This window comes from Alnus glutinosa, chromosome 1 (assembly GCF_958979055.1).
Source record: "Alnus glutinosa chromosome 1, dhAlnGlut1.1, whole genome shotgun sequence".
NCBI lineage: Eukaryota > Viridiplantae > Streptophyta > Magnoliopsida > Fagales > Betulaceae > Alnus > Alnus glutinosa.
The window spans coordinates 34322938-34336363 of NC_084886.1; the positions used below are offsets into that span (position 1 = coordinate 34322938).

At 36.2% G+C, this 13426-nt stretch overlaps 1 protein-coding gene across 5 annotated transcripts; it reads right to left on the reverse strand.

The window, feature by feature from the left end:
* Window positions 1-537: 537 nt before the first annotated feature.
* LOC133879008 (3beta-hydroxysteroid-dehydrogenase/decarboxylase) lies at window positions 538-12432 on the reverse strand. Of its 5 annotated transcripts, XM_062317567.1 has the most exons (13): window positions 12063-12432; window positions 9882-9971; window positions 9652-9785; window positions 9368-9538; window positions 8809-8925; window positions 8615-8694; window positions 6216-6411; window positions 4623-4740; window positions 3779-3953; window positions 2977-3136; window positions 2270-2333; window positions 1937-2168; window positions 538-907 (listed from the first exon to the last, which is right to left on the reverse strand). In XM_062317567.1, exons 1-12 carry the CDS (start codon window positions 12313-12315, stop codon window positions 1963-1965), a joined length of 1764 nt encoding a protein of 587 aa, XP_062173551.1. In that variant the 5' UTR covers window positions 12316-12432; the 3' UTR covers window positions 538-907; window positions 1937-1962. The 5 variants fall into 5 exon arrangements, with proteins under 5 accessions (XP_062173551.1, XP_062173553.1, XP_062173547.1 ...); XM_062317569.1 differs by lacking the exon at window positions 538-907 and having other exon boundaries at window positions 1494-2168; window positions 2977-3133; XM_062317563.1 differs by lacking the exon at window positions 538-907 and having other exon boundaries at window positions 1494-2168.
* Between the last annotated feature and the right edge of the window lie 994 nt (window positions 12433-13426).

Sequence of the window (13426 nt, forward strand, 5' to 3'; positions counted from 1 at the left end):
AGGTCACTACGATGGTCAGTTTCCTTATGGTGGATTGTCGCTTGGCCTACAATGTGATCATAGGTCGACTGACGCTGAATAACATGAAAGTCGCTATCTCCACCAACCATTTGAAGATGAAGTTCCCGATCGTAAATGGTGTGGGAGAAGTGAGAGGAGACTAAACAGCCACAATGAAGTTAATCTCACATTGAGAAGATGAATTTGTCCACATGCAGGGTGTGGATTATAAAGGAGATCATGGGTGCCAAGTTCCATATTGGTTTTTTACTATGTGAGACTGAGTATTCCAATTTCAACTTGACTATTCCTTATGGAGAGATTGTGCAAATGTGTTTAGCGCTTTCTTAATGTCATTACAAATAGTATCAGATCAACCCGATAACACCATGTGACATTGAGGCATTGCATGACACAGACTTTGATGAGGACATTAGGGATTTGAGTGGGGGAGATTGTGACACCTCGAGAAGCTAGTCTCACAATGGGAAGATGTGGATTGCCTACATTAAGTAGGTAAATTATAAAGGTGTTCAATGGTGCTAAATTTTATATTGGTTCCTTACTAAGTGGGATTGTGCTTTATAAGTGGTTCTAAAGAACTACAATTACAACTTGACTAGTTCTTTTAGAATGATAGTGTAAATACAACTAGCACTTTCCCTAGGTTGTTACTTCACAAATTAAGGAGGTTTGACGTTGTGGTCACGTGCCAAGTTTTACACAAATTAGTTATTCTGACAATATAATTCAAGCATAGATCATAAATGCTTCCAAAATCCAAATATAGGGATCTTTGAGTTATTACAATGCCCGGTGCAAATGACTTGAGTTTTGAAGAACACTGGCCGCTAAAACATGACAAGTTGAACCCATTCCCATGTCTCAAGCCCAGCAAAGAATTTATCTGCATATAGACAAGCAAATTTAACCCAGTTGGGAATTTATAACCCATAACTCTACCATTACAATACTCACATAATTTCTTGCCCATCCCCACAATTATAGAAAATGAGTCATGTTTAAGCTAATCATAAAACAATGAAAATTTCCCTTCATCCTGTCTTTCTAGTCATATTATAGCCACGAACATAAAATATTGCCAAATTTTGTACACCGTCACATAAAAAACACGTGTTTTCAATTCAACCGCCATTGACATGTAAAATGTGTAAACAATAAACTTTTAAGGGGTTGGCTCAAGTGGTAAGGACCTTAGTCTTGGTGGCATCCCATAAGGTCTAAGGTTTGAATCCCCTTAGTTGCAAACAATTCCTTGGGACCACGCCTGCTGGCAAAGCTTGAGTCTTACCCGATCAGTGTAAAGGGGCACTTTGCACAGGTTTAGGGTTTGCTTGACAGGGATAGGTACACGAAGTGACCATACTTTGAAAGGGTTTCCCCATCATTTAAAAACAAAAAACAAAAAGAAAGCCACCATAGGATAAACTACATGACAATTATAAATGGTCTAGGTTTGGACAAATTGCATATAAACCAAAACCAGTTCAAAATGAACTACTAGTAGTTTTTATTTTAGAATTGTTTCATCTAATTATGAACCAATTTTACAGTATGTCAACCACTCCCAAGCATATAATTTGGACCAGAATGCCAACCTCTCTTATCTTAATATGAGGCTTGATTGAGCTAGTAGATAATACATCAGCAATTGGAAGGTAAGCCGACAAAAGCTGTTAATCCTTGTGCAAGCAATTAGTGATCATATTTCAACTTTTTGTTCAAGTGTTTTGTCACATCACAAATTTGTTAAAGGAATGGATATCTACACCCTAACTTTTTGAAATATAGCAGTGTTAAAGAAAATAAGCAGCAAGCCCTTTCTCTTGTGCTGGGGACATACAACCCTATCTCTGTAGGTTGATACGAAGCCTAACTAAGCTAGCAGATGGCACGTAATGAATTAAAACTTAGCTGCAAAGCTCCCAAGTCCCATGTCAGCTATCTCTGATGCTGTACTGCAGCAGGCACTTTATTTCTATGAAACCTATCACACTTCAGAAGAAATGATGATCCAGAAGCCGATAAATTCCTTGTCAACAATCCCATTGATTCCTCTATACGGTTGAACAGAACCTTTGCAAACCCATCAATTTCCGTTTCATATTGCTCATAAACAAAGAACACAGTGAAAGCAAACACCAGTGCTGCATTTTATATCAAACAAGATCAATATAAAGAATTTCGTAAAAAAATAAAAAAGAAATATTGAAGCATCTAATAGCTCAGGAGTGGTAACAGTTCTTACCTACGCCAATCACTGCAGTCAAGGATCGCAAAATCAACTTCAGAAAATAGAGAGAAACTGTTACCTACATTGAATTGTGGGAATTAATTATATCAGGGAAAGATTCCACAAAATAACAACCACTACTGAACAAAAATTTTTGCCCTTTTAAATTAGGGAATTCATTCAACTTGATATATAAAAAATTTTGTTGACCATACAGCACCTGCGGATATTAAGCATCAAAGACACTTTTAGGCTCTCATGTGTCATCAACCGACATTATTTCAATAATGTCAATTGTGATTATTAAACAGGACTATATGATCTCATATGTTTCATGAAGTGCACTAAAATAAAGTCTATAATTTACATGCATCAAGTTGATGCAAACCATACACGGCTGTAAGAAGAAAGTTCAAATACTTCTTCCCCCCATCCCACCCCCCAAAAAAATGAAAAGAAGAAAGGAAAAGGAAAAACTTTATTTTCAGGGTAATGGTTACAACTAGAAGATGGTATCCCTACAAATGACTTTGATTGGATTTACCATTGTCTGGAATTTTCTTTTCGATGGGGCTTGGGTTGGGAAAAGGGGGTGTTGCTACTTCTAGAGAAAAGGATAGATGCAAGAAAATGGGTTCAGACACTTTCAGGATCAAATGTGCATGATTAAAGACAGATAAAACTTGTACTTTATGGCATCATCCGTGCATACAACTCCATACCTTGAAGAAATTACTCCAATCCTCTCCTTGAGACAATGATCGTATATGTTGGACCCCATTGTTCCAAAGACATGCCAGGGTTGTAATTGAATCTTTCACCACCGTTTCTGAGATCTCAAAACAAGAGGAAGATATTCTCTGAAAAGTGATACCAACTCTGCTGAAAAGGAATTATAATCAATGGAATGGATCTCAGTTACCAAGGAAATGATATTCAAGATGTTAGTCAAGGACATATGTAAAAAACAAAAGCAAATACACACACACTTATGAGACTTATGAGACTTAATGCTGATAAAATAAGAATATTTGACAATTCTGAGCTGTTACACCATGTTCTTATAGTCTGAACTTACTAGTAAGCCAGTTCTACTAAAGCACTTAATCTCATTAGGTCATGTAATGAATCAAAAAGTGCGAAATAATTCTTCACAACAATACAAAGACATATAAGGGACAGTTTGAACCCCCCCCCCCCCCCAACTCACAAACCAACAAAACAGCAAAGCAACACACACTTCAGGGGAAATAAGGTATTGATCAAGAGGGTTTGGCCATGTAAAATTGCTCAAAATACATAAAACAAGAAGAATAAGGAAACTATAACGGCACGTCCCAAATATGGAGGGTTGGGGGGAGGAGGAGGGGGGGGGGGGGGGGGGGGTGAGCAGAAGACCTCAACAAAAACAAAAAGGGAAATGGGAACTTTTGGCAATATGAGGGTGAAAAAAGAAGACAATATTTACAAAATCTACTAAACACGGGGTTATCAAATTTAGCCTTCATGAGCATCAATACCTACGTTTTTGATGATAGGATACCGTATCCAAAAAGGACAACATTAATCAGCAGCAGAAGCTTGGCAATAGATGACATGAAAGTTCTTCCAGAGAGGAAAAACCAGTAAAACAACAGAACCAGAGCAAGGAAATATGTAAACGTCTTCTTCTCGTCTCTCCACAGCAAAATGTCTGCCACTGGAGCAACATAGTTCAGGGTCATGCCATGGTAAGAACAACACAATCAACACCTTATGGAGCAGACACAAGTTTCATCAATGCACGATTAGAAAATGTTCAATCATGTGCCTTTTGCTTTATCTAATTGTGTGTTAGATGCACGCAATAGTAACATAGATGTTAATTTGAAATCAAACATGGACCATGCTGTGGCTGGTTACTATAATCACAGAGAAAGATGCGCTATTCATCTGTCTGAGTTAAGAAATGGATCAGATTACAGATATCCTGCCTAGGGTACCCTTTCACAACAAATTAATATACAACAAACAGCAATGGGCTTCTAAAGCAGGCTTAAGGGCGATGGGGAAGGTTTGGTTGTAGGTGACTGAACCCAGCTGAGAAAGCTAGGTTTTCTGTAGCTAGGACAATGCTGGTCATACCCATTAAGCCTATGTGCAGCCCACACATATTTGCAGGCTAAGATTAACCCGGTCTATGTCAAAAGCCCCGGGCCCACAACAATTAGGAGCAAAAAATTGATCAATATGGCTCAAATCATTAAAGCTCCTATAAGAGGACACTTCACAATTTGAATCAATAGAATATAAATTTGCTAAATCAATGTTTAAGCGATCAAATTGTAGAGTACAAATGAAGTATAGAAAGTTGAAATGAGGCTCGAACCTTCCCCGCTGCCCAGCAACTTTTCTACTTTTGATTGTTCATCGAAGGCACTGTATCTTGCATAATATGAGTCTTTGGTTAAATGGGACAAAGAATCAATTGTTAAAGTGACAGCCTCCTGTACATCAATCATTGGTAAGTTACTCACATGATGGGCCTTGAACTCATGACTTCACCCTCCACTCCGTTCTTAGCAGGGGGAGGAAGTGCCATTTAAACTAGAACTCATTGATAATTTCCAAATTGTAAAATGAAGCTATATGATAATGAAAATACACATTTTTGTATGCAACAAAAGGTGTAAAAAACTAAAGGAATCAGACATCAAATTAGCATCTTACGATATGCTAGAACCAATCAAGTTATGCTTAAATCCAACATATAATGTGTTACTAGCTAATAATGAAAATATGTGTTTTTTAACCTCAAAGGGTTGGCTCGAGTGGTAAGTCACTCGACCTTAGTACTTCATGAAGCATCAGGTCTAAGGTTTGACCCCCTTTAAGTGCAAACAATTCCTAGGGGCCACGCCTGTAGGCAAAAACCCGAACTTTACCTGACTCGTGTGGAGGGAATGCTTTGCACGATGTCCTGGGGATCTAGTCAGGGCGAAGTCTTGGGTACCCCGGTTATCAATACCAAAAAAAAAAAAATTGATAATGTGTTTTTGGATGTAACAAAAGTTGTGAAGAAATACAGGAATCAGACTTCAAATTAACATCTATGATATTCTATAGTCAATCAAGTTGTGTAGATCCGATATATAACTTGTTACTAGATTAGATTCTGACATAAGAGAGGCTTGGTGGAAAGTTGTGGTGGCTTCTAAATTTAGCAGTTTGTGGGTGGGTGGTGTTTTAATAAGGTTCATGGGTCTTATGGGGTAGAGTTATGGAAGAATATCAGAAGGAGTTGGGAGGTGTTTCTAGTCATACTAGATTTGAGGTAAAAGATAGCTTTAAGATTAGATTTTGGCATGACCTGTAGTGTGGGGAGTGGGCTCTTAAGGTAGCTTTTCCGGATTTATATAATTTTGCTAGCATTAAAGATCCTTCTATAGCGGATCATTAGGAGCTTTCTAGTGGCTCCCATCAATGGAATGTAAGCTTTATTAGAGCGGCTCATGATTGGGAGGTCAATATATTTGCTTCTATTTTTAATTTATTGTATTCCCTTAGATTGAGAAGAGATGGTGAAGACAAGCTTTGCTAGGGCCTCTCCAAAAGAGGGTTGTTCGACATTAGATCTTTCTACAACGTCCTTATCCCTCATGATGACACTCCCTTCCCTTGGAAGAGTATTTGGCGGATTAAGGTTCCTTTGAGACGAGAACAAGAATTGGAAAACAAGAGTTGTAAATGGACAAACTGCAATGAAATCAGCTGATTCTATTATGGGCACTTCACATCTTCCAAGGAAATTGAACTAACTCGGCAAATTTCCTCAAATTAGATTGAAAATATTTAGGTTAATAAGGCACAACCATATTATATACAAAAAAAATTACATGTAGGGGAAAAATTACAGATGATACAAATTAATAAATGCAAAGGGAAAGACATGAAATAATGAAAACTAAAAAATAAAACTTACTTCTAGGGAGACTACTGGTGAGTATCCGATATGTTTTTGAGCCGCAGTGCAGTCAAATGTCCTAGTGCGTGAGGCTAATTGGATGTAATAAGCTGATACAGAATGGTTGTATTTTTTGAAGCCCAGTTTTCCATGCATCCATTTGAAAATCAACAGAATATACCCAACTACCGTGACAGGAACTTTTATAAATGGTCTGCAATCAAAGTAAGCAGCCATTCAGCTTTGAAGAACAAACATTAAAAGATTCTGCACAAGCATCAAAACAATGAAAACTACGAATTTGTCCTCACTTTAGTACCCAATATGGCAGCACGCTAAAAGCACAACAAGAATGTTGATAAAGGATATGACATATCAAAAACAGGCAAAGGAGAGGATATAATAGAAATTTTTTCACTAGTAGGATCAAATTAACCTCGTGCACTTATCCCTTTCAAGCTGCAAAAATGCCTTGATTTTCTTTTTCTTTTTGATAAGTTATTTTAAAATGCCTTGATATTATAATTAATTTCTCAACAAAAGTAGGATAATTCATTCTAAGGCTTGCTCTTCTCACGTAAGATTAAACAATACGCCATATATTTTTGATACCATGATAAATAATATCCAAAAAGGCAGGACATTGTTTGCTCTAAACAGTTACTTCTTCAATCGAAATGTAGCAAGGCAAGCTAATGTCTAAATTCATCTAATCCAAATTAACAATAAGCAGGATATAAATTATTTGGCAATCTTCAAAACTTTTTTCCTAGCAGCTGAGGCATGGGTGAGGGGATTGGGGGTAAACTCCTGCGTTGCTCAGAACTTACCCTACCCTGACTGCAGTCTACTGAAGTTAACAATGATCTACACATAAACCAACATACACCACCAATTGACAGATTTGATTTTCACAACTGTGGATTACCAAGAAATTTGCTAGACTGGAATTTCTTGACCAGTAGTTGCAGAAACAAATTATCATAGCTCGATAATTTTCTTCAATAAATAAAACTTAGGGGTAATTACCTTTTCCCCCATGAACTACCGGCCATTGTCAACATGCCACCACGAACTGACACTTCAACCAAAAGAGAGCATGCAACTACCATTTTTGTACCTTTACCCCCCCTTTTGTTAAGTAATCTCATTAAATTCGACGGAATATTCGATTTTTAGACTTTAAATTTTGTTTAAAGACATAAATACCCTCAAACAGTAATTTAATACAAAAAAATAGAGCGGGTGACTACTGGTGACATCCACTCCCTCTCTTTTCCTTTTCCTTTTAATTTTTTTTAATTGTTTAATTTTAAGGTATTATATATATATATATTTTTAAGTAAGCAAAATTTTATTAAGGAAAAAAAACGTAAGGTGCCCCTAAGTGCACAGAAAGTATACACAGGAACAATCAAAGCTAACTCAGAACAACCCAACAAAACCCACAACCTAAACCCAAGAACCCAATAAAGAGCACCCAAAAACAACCCACAGAGGAACCGAAACAAAATCGCAAGGGAAAAACCAAGGACCCGCAAGACAATCCACAAAACCCACCAAGGCTCACCACCCTACATCATGTGAGCCTTGCCTTTCCTACGCCTAAAGGAGGCTTTAACGTCGCCATAATTGATGAAGCTTTGAAAATTTAGGAGCTCCCTCTTGCCTTTGGACTTCTGGCGCACTATCATCTAGTCAAACAGAAAATCTTCTACCATGGCATCCCTAATAGGCAAGGCCTCCTCCCCAAAATCATCATTCACCGCCCAAGACAAGAGTAATGCATCCCAAAAATCAACATCCTCCTCCCAGACCACAATCTCCCTAATTTCGAAACTTGAGTTAGGGTATTTAAGTCTTTTCACGAATTTGACTGACGGAAGGGAGGTAAAGGTACAAAAATAGTAGTTGCATGCTCTCTTTTGGTCGAGGTGTCAATTCGTGGTGGCATGTTGACAATGACCGGTAGTTCATGGGGGAAAAGATAATTACCGTCAGAAAAGAAAAGCGGAAAGCCCAAGTAGAAATTTAGCATGTTGATCATTAGATAACAGACAGAAAAACTAAAATCCACCAGCAACCTAACACTCATCTACATCAACTTTAAATAACTGACGACCACCCAAGTATAGAAATAGTATGAATTTATTCCAATAAATATCATGCATGTATTGCATCTAAAGGAAAATATGAAAGTATACGTATATAACATGGACGATTGAGAGGTGGTCTAGACTAAAGAGGAATGTCATCTCGGCTCTAGCTCTCACTTTCACTCCAAGTTCTGGTCACTTTGGTCAAATAACATGTTCCACAATCGTATCATTCTAGATGGAAATCGTGAATTAGCTACCCTGATGCAACAACCGATAAGAAATGAAAATTCGCATAAGAAATTCAGATGCTTACTTTACCTTTGATATCCCAAGCCTTCTGATATGCGAGATACAAATTCCCAGAACTTCATAGGCTCAATATTAGAGATGAAAAATGCCTACATATCGATTACAAAGGAATATTAACTCCGTGCGTATATGAATAGAACAAGGAAAAAAAAAATTGAAAGAATGTACGCTCAAGAACATTCACAATTTAGGCATAGGCATACCTTTCCAGCCACAGAGACCATCCGAAAATCTAAAGCTTCTTCTGCACAGATATGGGCATGAGTAACATTCTCGACGTAGGTGAAGTCGGACATGTTTTCACCACTCCCTATAATATACTGAAATGAGAAAACCTGTTACTTCAAAAAAAGAATAAATAAACGCATTCTCTGTACTCAGAAATACAAGTAGTGAAAATGTAACCTCCAAACATGGAGACAAAAAAATCAATGTTATGAAAAACACAGCCATCCGCAGAACACCCAGAAATCATCTCTTTTTTGGGTTGTAAATTACTAGAGATTCAAAGGTAAATAAATAAAAACAATGACGCAGAGCAGCTCCTAAAGCACAACTAAGAAAAATTAAAACATGAGAGACAGAAAAAAAGAAACAAATGGGATCTCTAAAGGATCTTATTAAGTGGATATTTCAGTTGCAAACAAAACGCTGATGTACAAACATCCATCACTTTTGATGGTTTAATGAAGTTCATATAATCATCATAGTATTTAGAATGTGAAGTGACTTATATAACAATCTGCACTAATTGTGTCAAACCTTTGCCCAACCAGATTTCACTAAATTAACTAACAATGGCAGAAGCTGTGTGTCTCCTGGTCCAAAGACGTTGCTAGGACGAAGTGCACATGTTAGGAGGCCATCAATGTTGTTAGCAAACAGGACCAGTGCTTCTGCTTGAGCCTTAAGGTCACTCATCATGTCCTCAAACTGTAGCACACATCAACATATACTAATTTAAGGAAAACAAAAGGCAATACTAAATAAGACAAAATATCTCCAATTAAAAACATGGACGAGAAGCCCTATAAGTAGAGGCATACTTTCCAAGGGTATGTCAAGCACTCATCTCCATTATTTATATCATGTAAACCGTCGAATACTACATCTGCAGAACTGTTGTATATTAGCCTTCTAACTTTGCACTCTCGGCAAGCATTAATGACATTTTTTGCACCTGAATGAAAATTCATGATGCATACAATCGTTACTTCCTGCAAAAAATTTCAGTGCAAAAAACAGCCTGCCAGATTAAAGAATAATGATCCATTACCTTGAACTATAATCATGTACCAATTGTAAATATCATCTCTTTGTAAGTTGATATCATCCATATAGAACACAACAAACGAACCTTCAATTGCTGCAATCATATACGCAATTAATTCTCAAAAGTGGCAACCAAGGAAATAGATAGCAACAGGAAACTAAGGCAGCAGTTTTTATACACAACTTGTTTGCCTGTTTGTTTACGGGTGTGTGTGGGTATGGCTTTATATAACCACTAAGTCTCATATAAAGAAATTATAAACTGACACATAAGATAAAGAAATGACTACTAGATTCACATAGTGATCTGAGATGTTAGAGCAACAGTGCAAACAATTCCGAGAAAATATATTTGTTTACTTCTTATTCATCTAACATTTTTAGACTTCATTCACATGTAACAAGCAATTCATAAAGCCCCAAAAATAAACAGAAATCAAATTATTAGTGGTAGATAATAGGTGGGATATCTATGCTGCTTTTATATATGATGTTCAAGGGGTTTTCTGTATCGAAAAGTACAAAGTTGGAATATGCAAGAATGATGGCTAAGTTCAAATTAGAAGGAATCAAGGACAGAATAAATAACAAAGGAAGATGAAATTCAAACCCTATAAGACTATCATATCTTAAAATTATAGCAACACCTCTCACTACTCCCCCCTAATAGAAGAGAAGACAATTTATATTGCTTCCTCCTTCTCTTTGGATTTATGGCTGATAGCAGTTGAAGTGATTTACGAATTTAATAATTTTCAAAGTCTCAAAGAAGAATGACCATCCATTGACTGCTGAGAAAACAAAAGAATAGAGAAACATAAACCTAAATTCTTGTTTCTTGCAGATCCTAATTATACAAAGAAATCAATCCACAAATCTATTCAACACCAAAATCAATCCAGAAATTCTTGACCCTGTATTTGGTTGAGTCAATAGATCACAAGAAAACACATAAAAAAATTAATTAATTAATTAATTAAAAAAAAAAAAAAACATGAGTTGAAACCTGCTGATCCTATCCCCATGAAATAATTTCAAACACTTAAGTGAGCTAATGCATAGGTAGAGTGTAGCTTTTTGTTTCTCAGAAAATTTCTGATTTTTTTGCTGTTTCCAGTAACTATAAATCGTAAGTTGATTTAGGGTCCGTTTGGGTTTGCAATTTCAAAAAGTGCAATTTAAAAATAGCGATTTTAAAATATGTGATTTAAAAAATGTGATTTTTAAAAACGCAATTAAGCGTTTGGCAACATCGCAGTTTGCCCTTTAAAATCGCAGGTTAACCTTTTAAAATACCGCGTTTTAAAAAAAGCACCTCATTGCCTACGATTTGAATAAATACTTTTCTGCGTTTTCAAATCGCAATTTTTTAAAAACGTAGTTTTCAAACGGTTCATTTTCTGCGATTTGGTTTAAAATCATACTTTTTCTCTATGAAATCGTAATCCCAAATGCACTCTTATTGTCTATTCACATATTATTTTGATGCAGGCACAATAAATGACTCTATTAGTCTATTAGATTGCTAGAAACTGCAAATAATAAAACAGAACGGGAAAATTCTAGAAATCCTCAGGTATTTCTTATTCATTTTAGTACAATAATTCTTCATCTCCAGCCCCAAATTATTACAACACAAAACTTTAGATTTTCAGTTCTTATTTTTCTCGTCACGCTTCCCAAGCGATCAAACAAAGTCCAAATAGTTAGTAAGCATTAGTTTTCCAAACAATTGACACAAAAGATCAAGCTCCTAGAACTTCATTATTCATCAAAAAAAAAAAAAAGCTCCTAGAACTTCAACTTCTTTTTCTTTTCCTGCATTTTCTCAGCATCCAAAGTCCAAACAGAAGAGAGAGTTCTCAAAATATCGTTACATATGTTCCCATTTCACTCTGTTTCCAAAAGAAAATCGAAATTAGGTCTCAAACTTCGCAACAACATTCAAATATCAAGCTCAGCCGGAGTAAGCTCTCAACAGCTCCTCACACTTTCTTTTCCTTTCCTTCCCCGCATTTTCTGAGCAACCAAACAGATCACGACACCTCGGACGGGTTGACTGGACTTTCTCACATTTGTCACATTTAAATTTACCTTCCTTTTTGTCGCATTTTCTCGGCATCCAAACAGGAGCCAACCATAAATGCATACATACATAAATCAACACACACATTACTGGACATACCTTTGACGATTTGAGAATAATCGCGAACGTCGACGCGGTGGTAGGAAGCGCGACCGGAAGAGAGTGCTTGCGAGAGGAGCGAGTCGTGGTGGTCGTCGGAGGGGTCGGGGTGGAGGGACTGAGCAGAATCGGCGACTCGCACGATCCACTTGCCGAGGGTCAAGAGCCTATGGACCAGCGATCGCCCAAGGAATCCTCGCCCGCCCAGGACCACGCAGGTCCGAGGGTTCAGCTCCGCCAACCGCTCCTCCATTTCCCACTACTATATCTGATATTTCCTTCCGATCAACAAAAGGAAAATGGAGAGAATGGAAAAAAGTAAGAGAGAGAGAGAGAGAGAGAGAGAGAGAGAGAGTGGAGGGCAAAAAAGTCTTTGATGATATCCCTTTTATAAGCCTGTGCTTGGCGCGGAAAGGATTTATATACTGGTTTGTTTTCTTTGTTGATACTGTTTCATGGAGGGTGGGTTGAGCGGCCCCTCAACTAAAAGCAATTTTTTTATTTATTATTATTTTTTTTCATTACGATTTCGTAGATAAAAAATATGATTTTAAACTAAATTGTAAAAAATAAATAATTTAAAAATTATAATTTTAAAAATTACATTTTCAAATCGCATTTTTTGAATTTGCAAACTCAAACGAATCTTAAATAATGTCATGAATTGAGATGTACTGCATAACAAGTCGAGAAGCTAATATGATAGAGATAATATGAAAGAGCATATATGAGACTTATTTACTAAATTTGGGGCTATCTGACCACTTATCCGTACATATGGGTTCTATATATGCTCTCTCACATTAATTGTCTAAATTACTAACAATTTTATCAAATTGGAAGTGCTCACTAACCATTCTAAGAAATTTATCTTGATAATTGTTCAAATAATATATAAATATAGATGTTTAACCTTTTAACCATTCTCATTTGTAACAATTCAAGCATCTTTTTGAAAGATTTGAGGCCTTTCGATTAATAGCCCATTTCCTTATTTTTACCATTCTCAAAAAACTTCAAAACATTTTTAACATTTTTATTTTTTATATCACGTCAATAATCTTTTATTATTATTTAAATAAAATAATTTACTACAGTACAAATTTTTTTTACTTTTTCATATAAATTTTTCCTACTTTATATTATATCAATAAATTTTTATTTTTACTAAAAAAAAAAAAAAAAATTAAAAAAAAAAAAAAAAAAATTCTCCAATAAAAAAGTAGAGGGGAATGAGGTTATTAAACATAGCTTCAATTAGTACGATGGGGATCAACATTTTAGTAGAGAAGATTAGGGGACATACATGACATGACATGACATTGACATTGACAACAACAAGAAGAAGTGAAGAAGAAGAAGAC

Bases quoted from the DNA above. Each gene is read 5' to 3' on its own strand.
- LOC133879008 (XM_062317567.1), bottom strand. From the start codon at position 12,315: ATGGAGGAGCGGTTGGCGGAGCTGAACCCTCGGACCTGCGTGGTCCTG. The intron at 8,926-9,367 runs GTTTGACACAAT...TTCTCATTTCAG, and splicing joins TGAAATCTGGTTGGGCAAAG to TATATTATAGGGAGTGGTGA. The intron at 6,412-8,614 runs GTAAAGTAAGCA...CTTTGATTGCAG, and splicing joins GAAGGCTTGGGATATCAAAG to ACCATTTATAAAAGTTCCTG.